The sequence below is a fragment of the Syzygium oleosum genome, unplaced genomic scaffold (genome assembly GCF_021117445.2).
Source record: "Syzygium oleosum isolate NSW1041296 unplaced genomic scaffold, Sole_v2.1 Sole_v2.20, whole genome shotgun sequence".
Lineage (NCBI taxonomy): Eukaryota > Viridiplantae > Streptophyta > Magnoliopsida > Myrtales > Myrtaceae > Syzygium > Syzygium oleosum.
Genome location: NW_026607504.1, coordinates 6981793 through 7004495, shown reverse-complemented (window position 1 = coordinate 7004495; position 22703 = coordinate 6981793). Strand labels below are relative to the sequence as shown.

Genomic DNA, 22703 nt, shown 5'->3' with positions numbered 1-22703 from the left:
CCTCCCAGGCAAGTCTCGGCATTGTCAGCCCCGGATTTAGGCATCAAGTTCTAGGCCACGTTGTTGGTAGTCATTTTGACTTCTTCCATCAAGCCCCGGACGGTGTCCAACAGGTCAAGCGAGTCGATTTGCAGATAATTCACGGCGAGAACATTGAAGCCCTCGAAACAACAGTTGGGCAACTCGATGTGCTTGTCCATCCTTCCTTTTGGTCGAGTTTGTCCAAAAAATTCATCGTGAGCACAAACAAGTCTCGCCCATGCGCACACTGACCATATCCCGTCGATGACATTCATCAACACCGAAAGTGTCACCTTGCTAGTGACTTTTGTCTTATGCTTTTCCTTCGTCTCCTTCGCGTTGCGCTGACCTGTGATGTCGAGAGAGCAAAACAATGTCCTCAATCACAACGATGGACTCGCTCGAAGTGCTCATCAATAGCTCCTTCAGATCTATATTATCCTTCACCACCATCAACTCGGGATCATAAACATCGTGCTCGAGGAAATTAGCCATTGCAGCGATTGTGCTGGACTTGCCGGTCCCTGGTGGCCCGTATAGCAAGAAACTGCACTTCTGCGCCTTCCCCATCCTTCCATAGTGATATTTCTGTCGAGAAAACCTCTTATGATACTTTGAAGTTTACAAAACTATCTATTCTTCGTTATTATTTGACAAATGTAGATGTTACTTTATTTCGGACAATGTTGATATAAGGAACGCTTTATCGCCATTGATGGAATATGAAGTACAAAGTAAGAAGATTGACAAAACAATCGGTGACTCCGAAACAAGGACTGAGAAATTGCTAAGAAGATGGGATTGTGGGTAGTCCTTAACCGATGCTTTGGCCCCGGTCGAACCTTCTTCGGCCGGCGCACTGATCTTGTCCATGCAGAAGCATGATGCAACGAGTCCATTTAAATTGGTAAATCGTTCCAAGTGGGATACTAAACAAGGTCATAGTGATCATAAAGGATCTCGTGAAAGCATAAGTCAGATGAGGTGGCGACACATGGTCCTTTGAATTGGTAATACATGTTCCGACATTTTTCTCTCTTTGAATTGGTAATACATGACCCGGCCCCAATTGGTCAATGTAAGCCATTCCCTTTCACTTCACTCAATTTCTATTGCCCTTCTTTCTCGGTCATTGCTCTAGCTGCAGTTGCTTCTGCTTCTGCTTCTGCTGCTGCTTTTTTTTCTTCTTGTGATTTCTTCCTCGCGTCCTCTTTCGCCTTCTCGAGCGCTTCGATCAATCCCTCCAAGCAAGCCTCCTCGTCCCCGTCCTCGTCGTCCGACTTGGGCATCAAGTTCTCCGCCACGTCCGCCAGAGTCATCTCCGTCTCCTCCAGCAACCGCCTCACCGTCGCGAACAGCGGGTGCGACTCTTCGCCCAAGTAATTCCTCGCCAGCACCTTGAATGACTCGAAGCAGCAATACAACATCTCGATATGCTTGTCCATCATCTCCTGATTAGCGCTGGGTCGAGCTTCTCCAGGAAGTTCATCGTGAATACGATGATCCTCTCGCCCCCACACGCCGACCATAGCCTGTCGATGAAGTTCGGGAGCCCTGAGAGCATGACATTGTTGTCCTTGCTCTCTTCCTCGCCTTTCGCCATTCTCTTGACAGGATCTGCTTTCTCTTCATCGTCGTCTTTCTCTTGCTTCTTTGTCTTCCTCTGGCCAGTCAGGTCGAGGGAGCAGTCAATGTCCTCGATCACTATGATCGACCTCGTAGACGTCTCGATCAGCAGCTTCCTCAGCTCCGTGTTGTCCTTGACTGTCGTCAGCTCTAGGTCATACACATAGTAGTTGAGCAAGTTGGCCATCGCAGCAATCATCGTGGACTTGCCAGTCCCTGGTGGGCCGTAGAGAAGGTAGCCGCACTTCCACGCCTTGCCGATCCACGCATAGTACTCCTTCGCTTGCCTGAACTTGAGGAGGTCGTTCATGATCTGCCTCTTCTTGCTAGGCTCCATCGCCAGGGTGTTGAACGTCGCGGGGTGCTCGAACGCCACGTGGCTCCACTTGCTCTCCTGGTAGTAGTGCCAGTTTGAGCTCGGGTTGTTGGTGAAGAGCTTCCGCTGCCAGTTGTCGGCCACCACTGCCTTCCCCTTCTCCAGGACGTGCTTTATGTAAGAACCGGTGATCAAGTCCCGGTGGCTCCGGTGGAAGGTCTGCCTATAAAGCCTGGAGGCAAAAGCAATGACCCATTGATTTGGCCTGTCAGACCAGAGAAGATCGAGGGGAGGCAACGATTTCATTACTAGGGAAAAAGTACTTGTTTCACTAGATGAAGAAAGTAAATCTCTGATTAAATTAAACCGTGTTGACGATCATATACCCGGAAAGAGTTGAATTGCTAAAATAAACACGTTAACAATACATCCCCTAACCAAGCGTGGCAAGATAGATGTTGATAAATTATAATTAAAATACATGTGTGCGCGCACGTACCTTTTATCTTCAGGCGGAGGGTGCAAGGAAAATGTGGAGTTCCGGGAGACGACCAGGTTCGACGACCACCAGAGCTTGACCCCTTCGAATTCGTCGATGACCTCCTCGTTCTCGTCCAAGCTGAGGATGAGCGACTGGCTGTCCTTGGCGGACCCAGCCTTGAGCCGCTTGGCCCTAGCTGAAGCGCTCGCGCTCAGGTAGTTCTGGATCGCGGAGTAGGCCTCGCAACGCTCGAGCCGCTCGCCTGCGAACTCCGGGAACGTGATCTGGATGTATGGGTAGACGTGGCTGACGGCCTTGTGAGCATAGGCCTCGATGACACGGAGCTGGGGAGGGAAGTATTGCTTGAACACGGCCCACGCGAACATCAGCCCGGCCACCGCAGAGCCAAGGTGAGTCCACATTTCAAATGCAGTCATCACGGTTTCACTTCTTCTTCTTGTTCCCCTTCTCCTGCTCCTTCTCCTTCTTCTCCTTCTCCTTCTTCTCCTTCTTCTCCTTCTGCTTCTCCTGCTTCTTCTTCTACTTCTTCTCCTCTTCCTGCGTCTCCTTCTTCTCTTGCTTCTCCTCCTCCTCCTTCTTCTACTCCTTCTCCTCCTCCTCGTCCTCCTCCTCCTTCTTCTTCTTCTTCTTCAGGCTGAAGATGGAGAGGAAGTTCCAAAGTCCAACTCTGTTGGTTTTTGTTTCAAGACTTATACTTGTTGAGAAAACCTCCTAATATATTTTGAAGTTGACAAGACTGTCCGAGAGTTATTATAAATCTGACAAATACCTTTGAAGTTTTTCTAAATCCAGAAAGTCATTTTATGGAAGTCCAAACTTTACAAGGTTTAGAAGGAAAAGTCTAAGTTATACACGGCAATAAACAAAGTTCAAACTTTGTATATAGCAGTTGAAGAATTTCAGTTTATAATTGGAATCGAAAGGACAACTCACCATGACTTAAGTTCTGAAGGTGAGTCAAGAATCAAACTTTATCCAGACTTTGATACTAACTCAGAATGAATACAACGGCTAGTAATCTGGCTTAGATTTTTTATTCCATCTTAAAAGGCTATTTTGCAAGGAATATTAAAATTGCGAGATATCCTTAATTGATTGACAATCAACCCCACGACAAGTTTATTTCTAAATGGAGAAGCTCTAGTTGTATGGGCGACCAGAATCAGCGGGATTTAGATTTTGTCACTCAATAGCTACTCAATCTTTTTTATACAAATCTGTCTAAGATTAAGATTGGAAAATGATCCTCTAAAGACTGTCCAACAGCTAATTTGGAAGTAGAGGAGTATAAAAGGAGACAAATTGTCGAAGAGCAGAAGTAGAGAGACGAAATCCAAAATCATCCATTCCAAAGTCTGAGCAAACTCCGATTAGTGTTACTTGTCTTTCTTGAGTTAAAATTGGTGATCTCGAGAGACTTGTTGTAAGAGTGGTTGAGCAAGATAGAGTGATCCATCATTCACAGAAGAATATCAACTTGTAATCTCTTGATTGATCATCAAGTGAAATCTAGCTAGTAGGCTATCAACGTAAGAGAGTGAACGTAGGCTTGATCTAAGCTGAACTACTATATATCTCTGTGTAATTTTTCTCATCCCTAAAACTCTTTTTATTTAGTTAATTGCACATTTACTTATTTGCCATTCAAAGATTGTTCAAAATCCGAACATTAATTATTCAAACTTTATCCGTGATCAATTATTTTCGCTTTAAATTGGTCAAAAAGTACTAAAATTACCTATTCACTCCGTTCGAGATGATATTTGTTAGTCTCGTCAGTACGTACATAAAAGGATCAGGAAGCTACCTGCCCAGCACGTGAAACTTCACCCCCACCATTTCCTCGTCAGGTCAAAGATTGTTTTTGCCTTGCGGTCTGGTCCGGTAGCAACTTTAACGGACGATGTTCGATGTCACAGATAGAGCCCGAATGAATCACGGAAACCTTTTCTTCTTCGTCAGGTCAATGCAATTGTCGCCCATGCATTCGTCGCAGACTCGTCAATTTCTTGAAGTGAATTCTGCTACATCAAAGGTGACGCGTCCTTTAATGGTAGCCATATACTCTTCCTCGTTTGATAGGTGGAAAAATAGGAGGACGATATATAATAGCGACCCATGAAGTCCTCTCACGTTTATTACGAAATATTCGATTTAAGCTAGCAACTAAATAAGTTTTCCGCAACAGTTAGGAGCACTATCAATGGATCACGAGATTTGTTTTGCAAAATGATAAAAGAATGATTATTAGAGATCTAGAAATTTGGAGGTATCAAATTACATCAGCTTTTTAGAATTTAATTTTAGGCCGTTGTCCCTCCGACATTAGGTGTTGCATTTCTAAAACATGTATGTTCAAGAACACAAATCATAATAGGGATACAGTTCAACCATATTAGTATATCGAATGGGGCTAATGGTCGGATAATAGGTCTCGGTGTACTTTTTATGCCAATGGATAGAAATAATCGAAAGTATAAATCACATAATCACTTCACTTTACGTCAAGATTTTAGATCCACGAGATTTGGCGAGTATTTCGTAAGTCCAAAATTTAGCCGTCTACAATGGGTTTCCTCTCGATAGAGAAATATAATATAAAGTCCCTTACCATCAACATTTTTCAATTATTATCCGATTAAACCCTGAATAAAACATATAATCTTGTAAATTGCTCGAAACAATAGAAGCGTACAATTATTCTTTATATAGTAATAGAGAAAATTACGTCATCCATGAATCACAAGACACATTCTTCAATTTGGTCAGTGGACGCCATTCTCTTTCACTTCTTGAGAACATCCGCTCCCACCATTTTCTTGGTCTCCTTCACTCAATTTCTTTTGCCCTTCTTTCTCAGCCATTGCTCTAGCTGCAGTTGCTTCCGCTTCTGCTGCTGCTGCTTCTTCTTCTGATTTCTTCCTGGCGTCCTCTTTCGCGGTTTCCAGCGCTTCGATCAACCCCTCCAAGCAAGTCTCCTCGTTCTCGTCATCCGACTTGGGCATCAAGTTCTCCGCCACGTCCGCCGGGGAAATCTTCGTCTCCTCCAGCAACTGCCTCACCGTCGTGAAGAGCGGGTGCGACTCGACGCCCAAGTAATTCCTCGCGAGTACCTTGAATGCCGCGAAGCAGCAATACGACATCTCGATGTGCTTGTCCATCCTGCCTCTCCTGATTAGGGCGGGGTCGAGCTTGTCCACGAAGTTCGTCGTGAACACGATGATCCTCTCACCCCCGCAGGCCGACCACAGCCCGTCGATGAAGTTCAGGAGCCCCGAGAGGGTGACCTTGCTGTCGTTGCTCTCTTCCCTGCCTTTCGCCATTCTCTTGACAGGATCCGCTTTCTCTTCATCGTCGTCTTTCTCTTGCTTCTTCTTCTTCCTCTGGCCGGTCAGGTCGAGCGAGCAGTCGATGTCCTCGATTACTATGATCGCCTTTTCGGATGTCTCAATCAGTAGCTTCCTCAGCTCCGTGTTGTCCTTGACCGTCGTCAGCTCGAGGTCGTACACGTCGTAGTTGAGGAAGTTGGCTATCGCGGCAATCATCGTGGACTTGCCGGTCCCTGGCGGGCCATAGAGAAGGTAGCCACGCTTCCACGCCTTGCCGATCCGCTCATAGTACTCCTTCCCTCGCCGGAACTTGAGGAGGTCGTTCATGATCTCCCTCTTCTTGCTCGGCTCCATCGCCAGGGTGTCGAAGGTCGAGGGGTGATTGAATGCCACGTGGCTCCACTTGGTCGCCTTGTAGTAGTGCCAGTTCGAGCTCGGGTTGTTGGTGAAGAGCTTCCGCTGCCGGTTGTCAGCCGCCACCGCCTTTCCCTTCGCCAGGACATGCTTTATGTAAGGTCCAGTGATCAAGTCCCGGTGGCTCCGGTGGAAGGTCAGACTATAAAACCTGGTGGCAAAGGCAATGACCCGTGATGGATTTGGCTTGTCAGATCAGAGACAGGTCCAGTGTAGGCAAGAATTTCATCATTAGGAAAAAGAAACTCGTTCTACTAGATGTACAAAGTAAACATTTTCAGATCTTTGATCAAATGAAACGATGTTGACGAACATACATACCAGGACGTGATAATTGCTGAAATTAGTACGTCAACCATCAATACCATAACCAAACCTAGCGAGATAGGTGTTAATAAACTGGTAATTCCAACATATACATATTTTCATACGTACCGTCTTTCTATAGAAGAATTGTAAAAGGAAAACGTGGAGTTCTGGGAGGCTATCAGGCGCGACGACCATCGAAGCTTGACCCCTTCAAATTCGTCGACCACCTCCTCGCTCTCGTCCATGCTGAGGACCAGCGACTGGCTGTCCTTGACGGAGTCGGCCTTGAGCCGCCTGGCCCTGGCGGTGGCGCTCGCGGTCAGGTAGTTTTGGATCGCGGTGTAGGCCTCGCACCGCTCGAGCCGCTCACCGGCGAACTCCGGGAACTTGATGTGGATGTACGGGTATACGTAGCCCACGGCCTTGTGAGCATAGGCCTCGATGTGCCTGCGGAGCGGGGGAGGGAAGTATTGCTTGAACATGGCCCACGCGAACATCAACCCGGCCATGACCGAGCCAAGGTTGCTCCACATTTCTAATGCAGTCATCATGGTTTCACGTCTTCTTCTTCTTCTCTTTGTTTTTCTAGTGGACTGAAGATGGACAGGAAGTTCCAAAGCCGAGCTTGGTTGATTTTTCCTCCACTGGTATGCGCAGGCATGTGCCTTATATGGAGTGATCTGAAGCTACTTGCTCATTCATGTGAAACTTCCCCACCATTTCCTCGTCAAGTCAACGATTGCCCGGCGGCAGACTTTAGCGAAGCCCGTAGTCGCATTTAGTCCCCACGAGCGCTTTCAAACCAAAGATTCCGAGGACCACGCTGAGAAAGTGGGTAACATCTTCGTTTTGTGTTTGTGTCTATGGGGTTGCCAACGCCAACAACTCTGGTGGACCAGGCAGCTCAAGTGTTTCATACCCCACGATCGAAGTCGCACTTGTCCATTGCTGATGCGGAGAGCCTCTAGTTGTGTGACTAGAGACGACGTATTGTTTACTGCTTCGGGATTGATATTGCTGGAATATTGTGACCGGTCGCTGCTGGAGTTAATTTGATGTTACCTGGTTGAATTCAGGGGAAGATGTTGATCTTGGACAGCTTTAAGCAGTAAAACTGTTGCCCTTTCTTCTCAACAACAGGTCAATAGATGAAATTCAGAATAGGTCGACCAGTTGCTGGGATGAAACCATCGAACAATGACAAATTTAAGGACTGATATGTAGGTGGGCCAAGACGAAATCGCATGAACACGGATGATGTCATGCGTCCGATGTCATAGAAAGGTTGGCTGACGCGCGGGGGGGGGAGGAGCTACTTTTGTTGTTTACTTTCTAAATACGTACATATTTCGTACATAGCTGGTTGTATTTTGCACAAAAGCCACCACAAATCCTAAACCGTGCTTAATTTTTTTTCCATGACACCAAAAATCTCAAACTTGTACAAGTGTGACACATCTTCCCTCCGTCAAAATTCTATTAATGAGAAATGTTAAAAAAAAATCTGCCCACATAGACGCCAGAAAAGCAAACAATATTAACATGGTATGAAGTAAAAATAATGTTGTTTTTGATGAAAAATTATCTAACAGAACCTTGACGGGGGATAAATGTGTCATATCGGTACAAGTTTGAGGTTTTTTATATCACAAGAAAAAGTTTAGGGCAAATGTATCACGGTGAATATAGTTTGGGGATTTTGATGTCATAAAAAAAAATTCATGATAAATGTGTCGCAGCGGATAAAGTTTGAGGTTTTTTTGTGGCATTTTCCCCGAACTTAAAAGTTTAATATATTCTTTTCATTTTTAAAGTAAGCAAAAACACCTTTTTTATGCTAAAAACAATGAAAAGGGTTTTCTGATGAAAGTGATGGAGCATCCGAAAAAGCATGGCCCCGAAAGAAGCCGAACTCCTCACAATGGCATACATTTAATATTGCATGAAATTATAGGGACACTTGGCGGTTGTGTCTGATTCAGAGTAAATTCGGACAATCTCCTTCGGAGCCACTAGTCATAAGTTAGGAGTGCTATCAATGGATCATGCAATAGGTTTTGGAAAATGAAAAGGAATGATCATTACAAATCTAAAAATTAATGTGTATCGAAAATTTTAGTGACAATGCAAGAGAAAAAAATTTCAAAAGCAGTAGCCGTAAAATTTGGGAGTCGCGTTCTTTCTATTAACCAACAACAGAATATCAAAGGCACGCGCTACGTATAATTTGACGTGAGGGGAAATTGGATGATTACTTATGAAGTAGGTGGTTATGACTTATGAGCGACCTATTTAAATACTATTATATAACGAATAGGTAATTTTGGGAAATTTAAAAGCTGAGTCGAAATGGTGTTTTGACTTGAATATATTGTATCTGTTGGCTTGTAAGATTGCTTATGTGCAATAGCTTTGAGTTAGGACTCACTACTTGCGAAAGAAAACTTTTCCGAAGCATTTCTATTAGCACAGGATGTGTAGGATAACTTAGTTAATATGGTAATAATCTCTTTATACGAGTGTGACATTAACAATGTTTGTATTAAAAAAAGGGAAAAAACCACCAAAAACCCCAAACTTTACCATCTGTGACACATTTACCCCAAATTTTTTTTTCTGACACCAAAAACCCCAAACTTTGCTATTTGTGACACATTTACCCCAATATACTGTAGCCTAGGGTATTTTAGTCTTTTTCCCTTTTTCTATTTTTTTTCTGTTTTTTTTTTCTTTTTTCCGGCAAGGCTGCCCTCGCCGGCGAGGTCTCCGGCGACCTCGCCGGCGCAGGCGAGGGCTGCCCTCGCCCCGCCCAGGCGAGGGCTGCCCTCGCCGGCGTTGGGCGAGGGCAGCCCTCGCCTCGCCGGCGTCGGGCGAAGGACCCTCGCCCCGCCCAGGCGAGGGCTGCCCTCGCCGGCGTTGGGCGAGGGCAGCCCTCGCCTCGCCGGCGTCGGGCGAGGGACCCTCGCCCCGCCCAGGCGAGGTGAAGGCTGCCCTCGCCTGGGCGGGGCGAGGGCTGCCCGCCGGCGTCGGGCGAGGGCTTCCCTCGCCCCGCCCAGGCCCTCGCCTGGATCCGGTGAGGGCGACCCTCGCTCGACGCCGGCGAGGGTCGTCCTCGCCGGATCTGGCGAGGGCCGCCCTCGCTCGACGCCGGCGAGGGCCCCCTCGCCAAATCCGGCGAGGGCGGCCCTCGCCGGCGTCGGGCGAGGGTCGCCCTCGCCTGGGCGAGCGAGGGCAGCCCTCGCCGACGCCCTCGCCCCTCGCCCGGCGTCGGCGAGGGCTGCCCTCGCTCGCCTAGGCGAGGGCCGCCCTCGCCGGATCTGGAGAGGGGGCCTCGCCGGCGTCGAGCGAGGGCGGCCCTCGCCAGATCCGGCGAGGGCGACCCTCGCCGGCGTCGGGCGAGGGCGGCCCTCGCCAGATCCGGCGAGGGCGACCCTCGCCGGCGTCGAGCGAGGGCTGCCCTCGCCGGATCTGGCGAGGGCCGCCCTCGCTTGGGCGGGGCGAGGGAAGCCCTCGCCTGGGCGGGGCGAGGGTCCTTCGCCCGACGCCGGCGAGGCGAGAGCTGCCCTCGCCCAACGCCGGCGAGGGCAGCCCTCGCCTGCGCCGGAGACCTCGCCTGCGCCGGCGAGGTCGCCGGAGACCTCGCCGGCGAGGGCAGCCTTGAAAAAAAAAAAAGAAAAAAAAAATAGAAAAAAGGGAAAAAGACTAAAATACCCTAGGCTACAGTATATTGGGGTAAATGTGTCACAAATAGCAAAGTTTGGGGTTTTTGGTGTCACAAAAAAAAATTTGGGGTAAATGTGTCACAGAGGGCAAAGTTTGAGGTTTTTTCCCTTAAAAAAATTTCCCTTTGACACTAGAGCTGATAAAAGATGGGTTAATACCACGAAAAACCTCAAACTGGTACACCTGTGATAGATTTACCCAAAATAATTTTTTTAATCACAAAAAATCCCAAACTAGTACGCCTGTAACAATAACCTATTGGTCACTAGTTTCATGCCTAGTTGGCTCACTGATCGTAAAGAACGTTTATCTTTTTTCCAGTAAAAATTTATCATTGCGAAGTAATGCTAAGTTATTTTTAGAGACTGCCAAATTGTCAGGTTAGACTAAGGGCGCGAACAATAACCATTCTATTTGCAAAAGGAGCGGTCTAAATGAATACCGAATAGAAAATTAAAAGTGTTAAATATATATCATTTATAGGTAGAGTTTAGTGACATTAATGAAGTGTAACATTAAACTGTTGTTAGCTTTTCATCATTGTTATATTTCGATAGACTAACAACGAGCCTTTAATAATTCATAGAAACACAATATTTTGGCATGATATAAATAATTACTTCTTATAGCAGCTTGATTAAGTTTAACGATAGAATTTTAAGATATCAAAGCTATGTTTATTTTGTGAAAAAATGAATGATTTAGAAAACATTTTTCTAAAATGATCGCTTGAAATAATTAGTTGATAAAAAATATTATCATTGTGGATAACAATCTATGTCTAAATATATGATGCACGGTGAAACTACTTTCCATTCATTCATTTCTGTAATCAATACGAATAATCATTTTTTAGGAAAATATTTTTCAAATCATTCATTTTTCGCGAAATAAACGCACCCTACTATAAAAAAAAACGTTCTCTTTAAAATATTCAGAATACGTTCTTGAACCTAACGAATCGTGTAATTATTATGTTGATTATTCATAATAACTTCTATTGTGTTGTGTGTAGCGGGATTACTAGAATGGCCTGCTTTCTTGGAGTGCTAAGAAAATTGTCAGCAATTCAAGAAAACGTCGATTGTACTTGGCTATCATCAAATATTTTAAAATGATTTCAGTTCATAGATAACTGACATTATCTAACATCACATATACATTGTTTCTTCCATAATGTAAACCAATTATTTGTGCACACACTCCCCTTCCATAAAAGATCAATCACTACAAAAAAAACATGGATTTTGCCACGGAAATCTGCGACGGAAATTTTTCGTCGCTAAATTTACGACGAAATGTAAAATTCGTCGCAAATTTAATTAAAAAAAGAGCGCCCCAAAGCCCCGCCCTCACCCCCAATTTCTCTCTCTCTCTCGATCATATGAGATCTGCTTCCGCTTCTCCTTCTCCTTCTCGCTTCTGCTTCTTCCCTCTCCCCCACACCCCCAAACCTCTCGCACTCGCTAAGGGTTTTTGGTACCCCCTTCCCCCCGCGACTCCTCGGCCATGGCCTCCGGAGCCCTAGAGGCCGCGGAACCCAAAGGGGCGGCGGCTCCTCCCCCCGTCGAGGGCAAGGAGGTGGTGGTCGGCGGCGACGGATCGGAAGCAGAGGATCAACATCGACGACGTGCTCTCGGCCTCCGGTACGCGCGCGCGGTCTTCCACCAGATGCGCCGACCCAATTGCTTTTCTTGGAACTCCATCATTATGGCTCTTGCCGAGAGCGACGACGACACCACAAAGTTGGAAGCTCTGGCCCTGTTCCGCGAGATGGTCCGGAGTGGCCACGTGGAGCCCAACGGGTTCACGTTCCCTCCGGTGTTGAAGGCTTGTGCGAGGTTGGGGATGGTGAAGGAAGGGAGGCAGGTTCATGGGATGGTTGCTAAGTGTGGTCTGGATGGTGACGAGTTTGTTCTTAGTAACCTTGTCAGAATGTATGTGCTCTGCGGTGTCATGGAGGATGCTTACGTTTTGTTTGATGAGAGAATTGTTCAGAGTAGTGGAGTGGGGAAGAAGACGAATCTCAGGAGGCAAGAGGGGGACGTGGTTTTGTGGAATGTGATGGTCGATGGGTATGTTAGAATGGGGGATCTTAGAGCTGCTCGGGAGCTGTTCAATAAAATGCCTCAGAGAAGTGTTGTGTCGTGGAATGGGTGACTTTGGGTGTGTTTTTGAGATTGGCCCTGTTTTTAGGGCAGAAAACTCCTTCACACATAGGCATTTGTGTGAATTTACTGGCCTTGATGTTGAAATGGAGATTAAGAAGCACTATTGTGAGGTTAGATTGGATACTTTTTCATTTAACTGAATTTTCAGTTTAGCTTAACGAACTAAACGTTTATGTGCAGGTACTGGACATTGTGGACAAGTTGTTCGTTACAATGTTCGACTCATTGAATGCGAGTTGCAAGAAAGAACTTGAAGCTATTCGAAGACAATACCCCTTTGAACCTTTAAAGGTTATACTATGATTTTTTTTTTCTTTTTTGCAATCTGATTACATAAATAGTGCAACTCATGGGCAGTAACTTTTAATTGCAGTACTTGAGAAAGACCTTGTGGCTTACTTTTCAAGAAGATGTTCAAATGCACAAGGTGAGGAAAAAATTTTCGGCAGCTAAATAGCTGCCCATAAAAAAAAAGGGAACAAATAGAGTAGCAACATATCGGTTCATTGGCACTTCTATATCATGGCTGTAAAAGTAGGACAATGAGTTCTCTTGCTGATTTTTTGTTTGTTGCTTTTAAATGAAACTGATTGTTTGTGGTAGCACTCCTCTTACCTGATGATTTGTTCTGTTGGAAGAGGAACCGCAAGAAAGTGATATTTACAACTATATGCCGTGCACGTGTACATTGGGGGCTGATTTGTTCTTGGCTTTTGTTGCTTTAGCTTGATTTTGTTGTTTGATCTGATTCAGGGCTGATTTTGTTGGTTGTTTTGATATTCGCGAAAATGGAGGATCTCGTGGCTTTGTTTGAGCCCATTGCATTGTCTCCGTCGGAGTCTTCGATAATATTGCTACTCCTGGTTTTCTCATGTTTGCTTTAAGCTGGTTTGGTTTTGTTGTCTCTGTTTTTTCTCTCTTTTGACTGTTCTCCTTTCGGCTCTACTATAGCTCATAGCATCTGAATATATTTTACTCGTATTCTTGCAATGCAAAGGAAAAGAGGCAATAGATTCTAAGAAGCAAATGTGATTTGGTATGTTAACCTATATTGGCATATTGTATTGGGCTACATAGCTTAGCTGGGTCAAAGCTGATGTGATTGGTTCCATCTTTTTCCTCTCCTTGCTTTTAGTCGTGGGGCTTGGGTTTTTGAGGATGGGAATGAATGGGGCAATCAAGAGTCCAAAACCCCTCTTTTGTCTTCTGGTCTTGGGGGTTGCACCAGGTGTTATTTGCTTTTTTAGAAAATACCCTGTGGGAGAATTATGGCTTCATTCAAAATGATTGATTATTTGAATGCAGTGATACCTGCTTAGAATCATGCATTTGTGGAAAGTCATGTGTATTGTTCTTTGCACGTTGCGGGTGCTGGAAGCACTCCACTTCATTATGCTGCTTGTGGTGGAAGTGTGCAGTGTTGTCAGGTATTTTGTGGTAGCTAAAAGATAAATAGCATCCAATATCATTCTTTATTTTGTTCATGTCACTTACATAAATGTTTTTTTTGTGGTGGAAGTGTGCAGTTGTGGACAGTGAACCAATTTGGAACACGTACGTTGCACCTTTGTTTCTTTACTTCTATTAGATTTATCACTGAAAGTGAACTTCAACATTTTTCCTCTATATTTCATTTACCTTCGTTGCTTTACTTAATTAAGATTGCTTGCTTCACAGTCATTATGTATCCTTTAGAAGCTGAATATATTAACATTTAATGTGGACACAATGTCACTAATTCTGTGTCTAATTCCAGACAATTTGTGTTTTGTAGAAGAATAGCTTTGAGCTATTCTGCATAAGTTATGCAAATGAGAGGTTGCAACAACATTTCAACCGGCATTTGTTAAAACTGGAGCAAGAAGTGAGCATCTCACATGGACCGTGTCTTTAGTTTTGGTTAGTATTTTATATGATGGGGATTGTCGCTAAAAGCAGGATATTCTTTTTTGATTCAAATCTGTCGTCATTATTTATTGTGCAAGATTATTTATTCTCTCATTATGTGTACTATAAAAAAAATATTTATGTCAATTCTTGTGGAAAATGTAGATGAATGTATTTCATTTTCATATTATTATAATATTTTGATGTTATTAATTACTTAATCAATATTAAATATAAATTCCAAAAATTAATTTTGCTTTTAATTAGGTTTAAAATCAAAAAATAAAATAAATTATTTTATCGTACGATCACAAATTACAAAAGTTCGTTGCAAAAATAAAATTTCGTCGCTAATTTTGTCCCTAAACGATAATCGTCGCAGAGTTCGTCGCTAAAGAATTAATAAAAAATCGTCGCTAAATTCGATCATAAATAATGTTGATGGCAAATGTAAAAAAATTTAGTGGCAAATTAGCGACGAATTTTGCCATGAATAAGTTCGCTGCAAATTACTGACCAAAATTTTTTTTTGGCAAATTAGCGACGAATATGGTTCGCGGCAAATTAGCGACGAATTTTGTGACGAATAATTAGCGACCAAATTTGCGACGAATTTTGCGACTAAATTTGTGACGAAATTTGCGTCGATATTTGCGACGAATTTTGCGACTACATTTGCAACGGAATTTGCGACGAATTATTTGCAACGAATTTTGCGACGATTTTTGCGACGGATTTTGCGATGAAATTTGCGACGAATTTTGCTACGAATTATTTGCGACGAATTTTGCGACGGATAGTGTTCGTGGCTAATTTGCGACGAATTATTTACGACGAATTTTTTTTCCGTCGCAAAAATTTGCGACGACCTAGTAGCGACGGAATTTTTTCCGTCGCTAAATTCGTCGCAAAAATGATTTGCGACGGATTTTTGCGATTTTTTCGTCGCAAAATCCGTCGCAAAAAACATGTTTTTTTGTAGTGAATACACCAAGGACTACACTAAGATTTATTGGATTTGTTGCTAGAATATTGGTCAAACTACACCATTCTCTTTCACTTCTTTAGCACATCCACTCCCACCATTTTCATGCTCTCTCTCACTCAATTTCTGTAACCCTTCTTCCTCAGCTATCACTCTTGCTGCAGCTGCTTCTTCTTCTGATTTCTTCCGGGCGTCCTCTTTCGCCTTTTCGAGCGCTTTGATCAATCCCTCCAAGCAAGCCTCCTCGTTCTCGTCGTCCGACTTGAGCATCAAGTTCTCCGCCACGTCTGCCGGAGTCATCTCCGTCTCCTCCAGCAACAGCTTCACCCTCGTGAACAGCGGGTGCGACTCGATGCCCAAGTAATTCCTTGCGAGCACCTTGAATGACTCGAAGCAGCAATACGACATCTCGATGCGCTTGTCCATCCTCCCTCTCCTGATTAGGGCTGGGTCGAGCTTCTCAACGAAATTCGTCGTGAACACGATGATCTTTTCGTCCCCGCACGCTGACCACAGCCCGTCGATGAAGTTCAGGAGCCCTGAGAGCGTGACCTTGCTCTCTTCCCCGCCTTTCGCCATTTTCTTGACAGGATCTGCTTTCTCTTCATCATCGTCTTTCTCTTGCTTCTTCGTCTTCCTCTGGCCGGTCAGGTCGAGCGAGCAGTCGATGTCCTCTATCACTATGATCGACTTCTCGGACGTCTCGATCAGCAGCTTCCTCAGCTCCGTGTTGTCCTTGACCGTCGTCAGCTCTAGGTCGTACACGTCATAGTTGAGGAAGTTGGCCATAGCAGCAATCATCGTGGACTTGCCAGTCCCAGGCGGGCCATAGAGGAGGTAGCCACGCTTCCACGCCTTGCCGATCCGCTCATAGTACTCCTTCCCTCGCCGGAACTTGAGGAGGTCGTTCATGATCTGCCTCTTCTTGCTCGGCTCCATCGCCAGGGTGTCGAAGGTCGAGGGGTGCTTGAATGCCACGTGGCTCCACTTGCCCCCCTTGTAGTGGCCCCAGTTTGAGCTCGGGTTGTTCGTGAAGAGCTTCCGCTTCCGGTTTTCGGCAGCCACCACCTTCCCCTTTTCCAGGACGTGCTTTATGTAAGAGCCCATGATCAACTCCCGCTGGCTTCGGTGGAAGGTCAGCGTATAGAACCTGGTGGCAAAAGCAATGACCCATTGGTTTTGCTTGTTAGATCTGAGTCGGGTGAGCGTAGGCAAGAATTTCATCATCAGAGAAACAATGCTAATTTCGCTACATGAACAAAGTGAACGGATTTGTCAATCTTTGATTAGATTCAACCGTGTTGACGAGCATGTACCCGGAAGAGATGTGATCCCGACTTTCGATTTGCTGAAATTAACGTGTTAACAATAACCAAAGTGTAGCGAGACAGATGTTAATAAACTGGTAATTCCAACACACGCGCGCGCACAAGTTTGTGTACCTTCTATCTTCAGACGATGAGAACCAGGAAAACGTGGGCTTCTGGGAGACAATCAGGTTCGACGACCACCAGAGCTTGACCCCTTCAAATTCGTCGACGACCTCCTCGTTCTCGTCCATGCTGAGGACGAGTGACCGGCTGTCCTTAATGGACTCGGCCTTGAGCCGCCTGGCCCTGGCGGAGGCGCTCCCGCTAAGGTAGTTCTGGATCGCGGTGAAGACCTCGCACCGCTCGAGCCGCTCGCCTGCGAACTCCGGGAACTTGATGTGGATGTACGGGTAGATATGACCGACGGCCTTGTGAGCATAGGCCTCGATGTGCGTGCGGAGCTGGGAAGGGAAGTATTGCTTGAACATGGCCCATGCGAACACCAGCGCGGCCATGACCGAGCCGAGGTTACTCCACATTTCTGATGCGGTCGTCATGGTTTCGCTTCTTCTTCTTCTTTTCTCAGGGCTGAAGATGGAGAGGAAGTTCCAAGTGCAGCTTTGTTAATTTATGCTTCAATGTTAGGTGGAGGCTTGTACTCACATGGAGTGACCTTGCAGCTTTTTGCTCAGCACGTGAAAGTGGAGGTTCTTTTGCCTAACGGTCTGGTCTGGTCTGATGATAACTTTAACGGAAGCTATTCTATTTTATTTTGAGTTAATACCGCGAAAAATTCCAAACTCATACGCATATGACAATTTTACTCTAAATTAATTTTTTGACCACCAAAAATCCCAAACTGGTATACCAATGACAAATTTACCCACAGTTTATTTCCGTTAAATTTTACTGTCAAATTACTTTGTTAAATGACACGCGATAATTGACGGATATATCAATTTTATGTTTTACCCTCCGTTTATTACATACGTACCAATTTATGATTTTTTGTGGTATTAATTCAATTTAATGAAAATTAATGGAGGGTGAATTTATCACAAATGTACCAGTTCGGGGTTTTTGGTGGTCAAAAAATTAGTTTGGAGTAAATTTATCACAGGTGTACCAATTTGGGGTTTTTCATGGTCAAAAAAATAGTTTGGGATAAAATTGTCACAGGTGTACTAGTTTGGGGTTTTTCGTGGTATTAACCCTTTTATTTTATACAGAGCTCGAATCAATCACGGAACTTAATCTTCTTCCAGTTTCCGTACCAAAAACGGAACATTTTCGTTGGATCCATGCACTCTTCACAGGCTCACGCAGCTCGACTAAACAATTTCTTAAATCAAACTCTTCACTATCATAGGCGATCACATGCTTAGGCTGCGAATAATAACTATTATGTTTCTATTTTTCTATTATAGAAACGAGTTTGAAACAGAAATTCATTTGGTAACGCAATTTCATTTTTCTATTTCTGGAATAATTTTTTATTTCAGAAATAGATTTAGAACAGAAATGAGAAGTTAAAATTTTCTACTTTTCTATTTCTGGAACATAATTAAGAAGTTAAAATTCTTCTCATCGTTCGTCTACGCTACTAGCCGGTCGCCCACCCGCTACCTATCGCCGCCCACTTACCGGTCGTCACCTCCCTCCATTCGCCATCTCCCGCCGTTGTGGGCTGTCGGCCGCCGTCCATCGGCCACCATCTTCCATCGCTAGCCGCCCTCCTCCCGCCTCCCCCCGCCGGCCGCCAGCCACCATCTCCCGCCGTCGACCGCCCTCCTTCCCGTTGCCTCCTACCATTCGCCATCCGCCGTCCACCGGCCACCGTCTCCCGCCACTGACCGCCCTCCTCTCACCGCTGCCCTCCTCTTGTCGCCGGCCGCCTCCTGCCACCGTCCTCCACACTGGCCACGTCATCGTCCGCCGCCACCACCCCTCGCAGTCCGCCACTTGCCATTCGCTACCCCCGTCCGCTGCCTGCCATCCGCCTGCCGTCTACTCGCCGACCACCAAGAGGGAGAAATTTTGTGTCATTATCAAACAAATATTTGTTTCATAAACATAAATTTTGTATCATTATTAAACGTGTTTTTTTGCTCAAAAACTCGTCCAAGAACAGAAATAGAAAAGTCAATTTCTGATCAGAAATTAATTTTTGAAATAGAATGATTGTCATTCGCAGCCTTACTTGTTGGCCATGTAATCTTCTTCTTTTCATAGGTGAAAGGATGCATAACAAAGGATGCATAAGAACGATGAGCGCTAGCAACCCATTTTTAGCCTAATCATAAAGGGGTCCGTCCCACAACCGTCACGGACTATCTGATTTGAGCTAGGACCATATAATTTTCATTAATATGAATGTTCGGAAAAGCTGCTAAACTTTGTCCTTTTCTGTTGCGAAGAAAGGACAACAGTTTCTGCTTATACCTATCCAGACATCTTCTCCAAAACTCAATCAACCAATATCAAATTAACACCAATAGCATACAGTCACAATATTCCAGCATTATCAATCCCAAAATAGTAAATATAGTGCTGAAAGTTATAGTAAGAGAGAAACAACACCCACAAATTATCCGTGGAAAATTCAATGCGGGAAAAAACATGGGGCTGCTCAGAATTTTCCACTAATCACCAAGAATAACATGATATACAATAAGTTCATCTCTAATCACACACCTAAAGGCTCTTCACATAGGCAAAATGGCAATAAGAAAGATCTAACCGCTGCAAGAGAAAATTGAAATAAAATTTGGAGAATGATTTCATCGAACAAAATTGATCAAATTGTAGATCTTGGGCTCACAACCAACATATTGAAATTTCGGTCAATTTTGACAAAATTCGTCCAATATGGACAGACTCTTCTCCTCTTTGAAGGAATGTGCTCCGCCTCTTCCTCTTACCTACATTAAATTGCTCTTCTCTCTCTCTTTTTAGGGAAAATTATCTAAAAAGTTCTAAATCTGTTGCACTTTTGTAAATTCATTCCTAAACTTTCAATTTTACCAATTGAGTCCTAAAAATTTTTACGTTTTGCTAATCGAGTCCATTTGGCCAATTTTGGTAGGAGATCACTGACGTGGACGTTGGCCGTATGCCGTCCTACGTGGCACGGCCGTCGCTAACGTGAATATTTTTAATAATATTTTAATTTTTTTTTGAATTTTGAATTTATCTTTTTCTTTTTTTCTTTTTTCTTTTCGTTCCTTCCTTTTCTTTTTCCAAACCCTGGCTGGCGACCCTCACCCAGGCTGGGTGAGGGCATTGCGGCCCTTGCTTGTTGGCTGGCGAGGGGGTGTAGGCCATCGCCTGGTGTGAGCAAGGGCCGCGATCCTCTCGCCTATGGCCAGCGAGGTTTGGAAAAAAACAAAGAATAAAAGAAAAGAATAAAAAATTAAATTAAAATTTTATAAATATATTATTAAAAATTATCAACGTCAATGTCGGCCGTGTCACGTGGGTTGGTTAGTGTCCACGTCAGCAACATCCAGTTAAAGTTGATCCGATGGACTCAATTGACAAAATTAAAATGTTTATGACTCAATTAGTAAAAATGTAACATGTTTAGGACTTTTTGAAGAAATTTCTCTCATTTTTTTTTAATTGTGAACAATCAATCCTATTTTCTTTCTTTTCTTTATTTAAGAGGGAAAATCTCACGAAAAACCTCAAACTATGCCATTTGTGACAAATTTACACTGAATTTTTTTTCATGTATGCCACTTGTGATAAATTTACCTTGAATTTTTTTTCGTGACAAATTCAGGTGTTCCTCTCGTGGGGTTTTTCGCGTCACAAAAAAAATTCAAGGTAAATTTATCACAAGCGATATAATTTGAAATTTTTTGTGATATTTTTCCTATTTAAGACAGCATTTTCAACACACGCCTCCCATCGTTGCCTTTCCGTCTTTTCTTGCATTTTCAGACATCCAATCGACCCGGTGAAAGCAAGATTCGGAGGACAACACTGAGAAAGTGACGTTTTCTTTTTCTTTGTTTTGTTCTGTTTCCTTTCTTGGTTGCCAACTACTCCGCTGCACATGCATTCGAAGTCTTTCATTCCCACTCGTCTTGTGCATATAAGCCAACAGAAAGGGTTCAGATCATGACCACCATTTGATGGTGATAGAATCGGAAAATAACAAGAAATCAGAATCATTGATGCGAAAAGCTCCAATTCCATGCCAATCATCGTTCATCTCCAGCTCAGAGTTTGCAAATATTTTACGATAGAAGGCAAAGTCGAATTGAACACGCATCAAACTGCATAACGCAACACGTCTGATGATACGTCTGATTTCATAGTGTGACGTATATTATTATATATTTTATAAAATTTTCCGTTTTCAAATACGATTTTCATTTTCGAAGGACCTATAAAAACAAAGTAAAGAATCTCCCGAGGAAAGCGATAGAGCATCTGAAAAACAAGGTCCCTAAGAAGCCAAACTCCTTACAATGGCATGTGTGTAATTTCGCCCAATGATACTTTGATGGTTGCATCTAATTCATTGTAAATTCGGACAATCTCCTTTGGTGTACTAATCGTTTTCCTTTCTCGATTAGGTCCGCTCTCATATTCATAAGCTACGTGTACTACCCATCGATCACGCGATGGGGCTCGGCTGCACGATGGTCGCGGGGCCCTCGCCTATGGTCAACGAGGGTCACTAGCCCTCATCGAGGCCCCGGCTATTCTCGCCTACCCTTTCCAATGATGGTGGGGCTACAAAGATGAGGGCTTGTCAGGTGTTTTTTTATTTCTTTTTTATGTTCTTTTAAGAAAGAAAAAACAAGAGGAGAAAAATTAGCCTTTTATTTTTTCAATTTAATATAATTAGGATATTGGTTTAAAAATCAAGATCTGAATCAAAATGATGTCGTTTTAGTTATTTGTTTCATATTTTAGCAAGGTCAATATTGCATAGGAGAGAGAAAATAAAAAAAAATAACGTTTTATTTGCACTAATTTAATAAGTTTTAGGTCTCATTTTTTTGGATCCGTGTTGTTGCCGACTACTCCGCTGGACGTGCGCTTGAAGTTCTTCATTCCCCCGGTATCGAATTCGCACTTGTCTATCCACATAAGCCCAAAAGAAAAAGTTTGAGATTATGACGACCATTTGATGCGTGATCGAATCGGCAAATAATGACAGAATCAGAATGATTGATGCGACAAAGCTCCACTTCACTGCTAAACTTCGTTCATGTCCAGCTCAGAGTTCGCAGATCTTTTGGGATCCAAGGCAAACTCGAATCGAACACGGCTCGAATTGCATGACGTGATGTGGCTGATGTCACGCAAAGGTACCCTCGCTTAGGGCCTTTTCCTCGGTGAACATGACGACGTCCCGGGATAAGTACGGTAAGAGTGCCGTAACTTTCGCACAGCGCTTACTTGAATATCATAACTTTATTTTTTCTCACTTGAGTGTCACATTGGTGTGAAATCAATCATTTGAGTGTCATTACCGACAAATCATCTTACGTGAATTTTTTATCTTTTTATTTTTTATTTTTTCCTTTTTTTAGGGCCAGCGTCGGCGCTGAAATAAAGGAAAAGAAATAAATAATAATTAAAAATTAATAAAAGTATTTTAAAAATTATCCACGTTAGTGCCGGTGAAACCAATAAGATAACTAGCATCTAGGTTGGATTTTCCGACGAAGAAAATTGCTGATAACACTCAAGTGATCAATTTTTCAAATTTGTGGCATTTAAGTGAGCGAAAAAAAAAGTTATGACACTCAATTAAATACCGTACAAAAGTTATGACACTCATAATCTACTTATTCCCAAGGTCCTTGCCGAGCCCATGGCCAAGGTCTCGACTGTGGCCGAGTGCTCAAATATAAGGTGGCTCGACTTGCTCTTGTTGCAACCCTCCCAAGCGCCACCCGCACCTTTGGTGAGAAGCTCCCTCTGCCGGTTCCTCACCACGACTGCCTTCCCCTCATCCAGGACATGTTTTAAGTAAGGACCGTCACAACATCGCGATGTCGCCCATGGAGACTGTAGGTGTTGCGGGAACAAATTTCCTAGCAGACCACCATACCTTGACACCCTTGAAAAATGTCAATGACCTCTTC

General features: G+C 44.0%; 2 protein-coding genes, 1 long non-coding RNA gene and 1 pseudogene across 3 annotated transcripts; 1 reads left to right on the top strand and 3 right to left on the bottom strand.

The window, feature by feature from the left end:
* Positions 1-1094: 1094 nt before the first annotated feature.
* LOC115670494 (AAA-ATPase ASD, mitochondrial-like) lies at positions 1095-2881 on the bottom strand (annotated as a pseudogene).
* Positions 2882-5136: 2255 nt separating this feature from the next.
* On the bottom strand, positions 5137-7173 carry LOC115670493 (AAA-ATPase ASD, mitochondrial-like). Its single transcript, XM_030591793.2, has 2 exons — positions 6644-7173; positions 5137-6359 (listed from the first exon to the last, which is right to left on the bottom strand). Exons 1-2 carry the CDS (start codon positions 7066-7068, stop codon positions 5231-5233), a joined length of 1554 nt encoding a protein of 517 aa, XP_030447653.2. The 5' UTR covers positions 7069-7173; the 3' UTR covers positions 5137-5230.
* Positions 7174-11372: 4199 nt separating this feature from the next.
* LOC115670377 (AAA-ATPase ASD, mitochondrial-like) lies at positions 11373-17309 on the bottom strand. The gene is made up of 3 exons (XM_056320472.1): positions 16726-17309; positions 15288-16433; positions 11373-11467 (listed from the first exon to the last, which is right to left on the bottom strand). The coding sequence occupies exons 1-2, from the start codon at positions 17148-17150 to the stop codon at positions 15335-15337; spliced, it is 1524 nt and encodes a 507-aa protein (XP_056176447.1). The 5' UTR covers positions 17151-17309; the 3' UTR covers positions 11373-11467; positions 15288-15334.
* On the top strand, positions 12507-14026 carry LOC130140617 (uncharacterized). The gene is made up of 2 exons (XR_008818626.1): positions 12507-12702; positions 12785-14026. It is a non-coding gene; the product is annotated as an uncharacterized LOC130140617 (long non-coding RNA).
* Positions 17310-22703: the final 5394 nt, after the last annotated feature.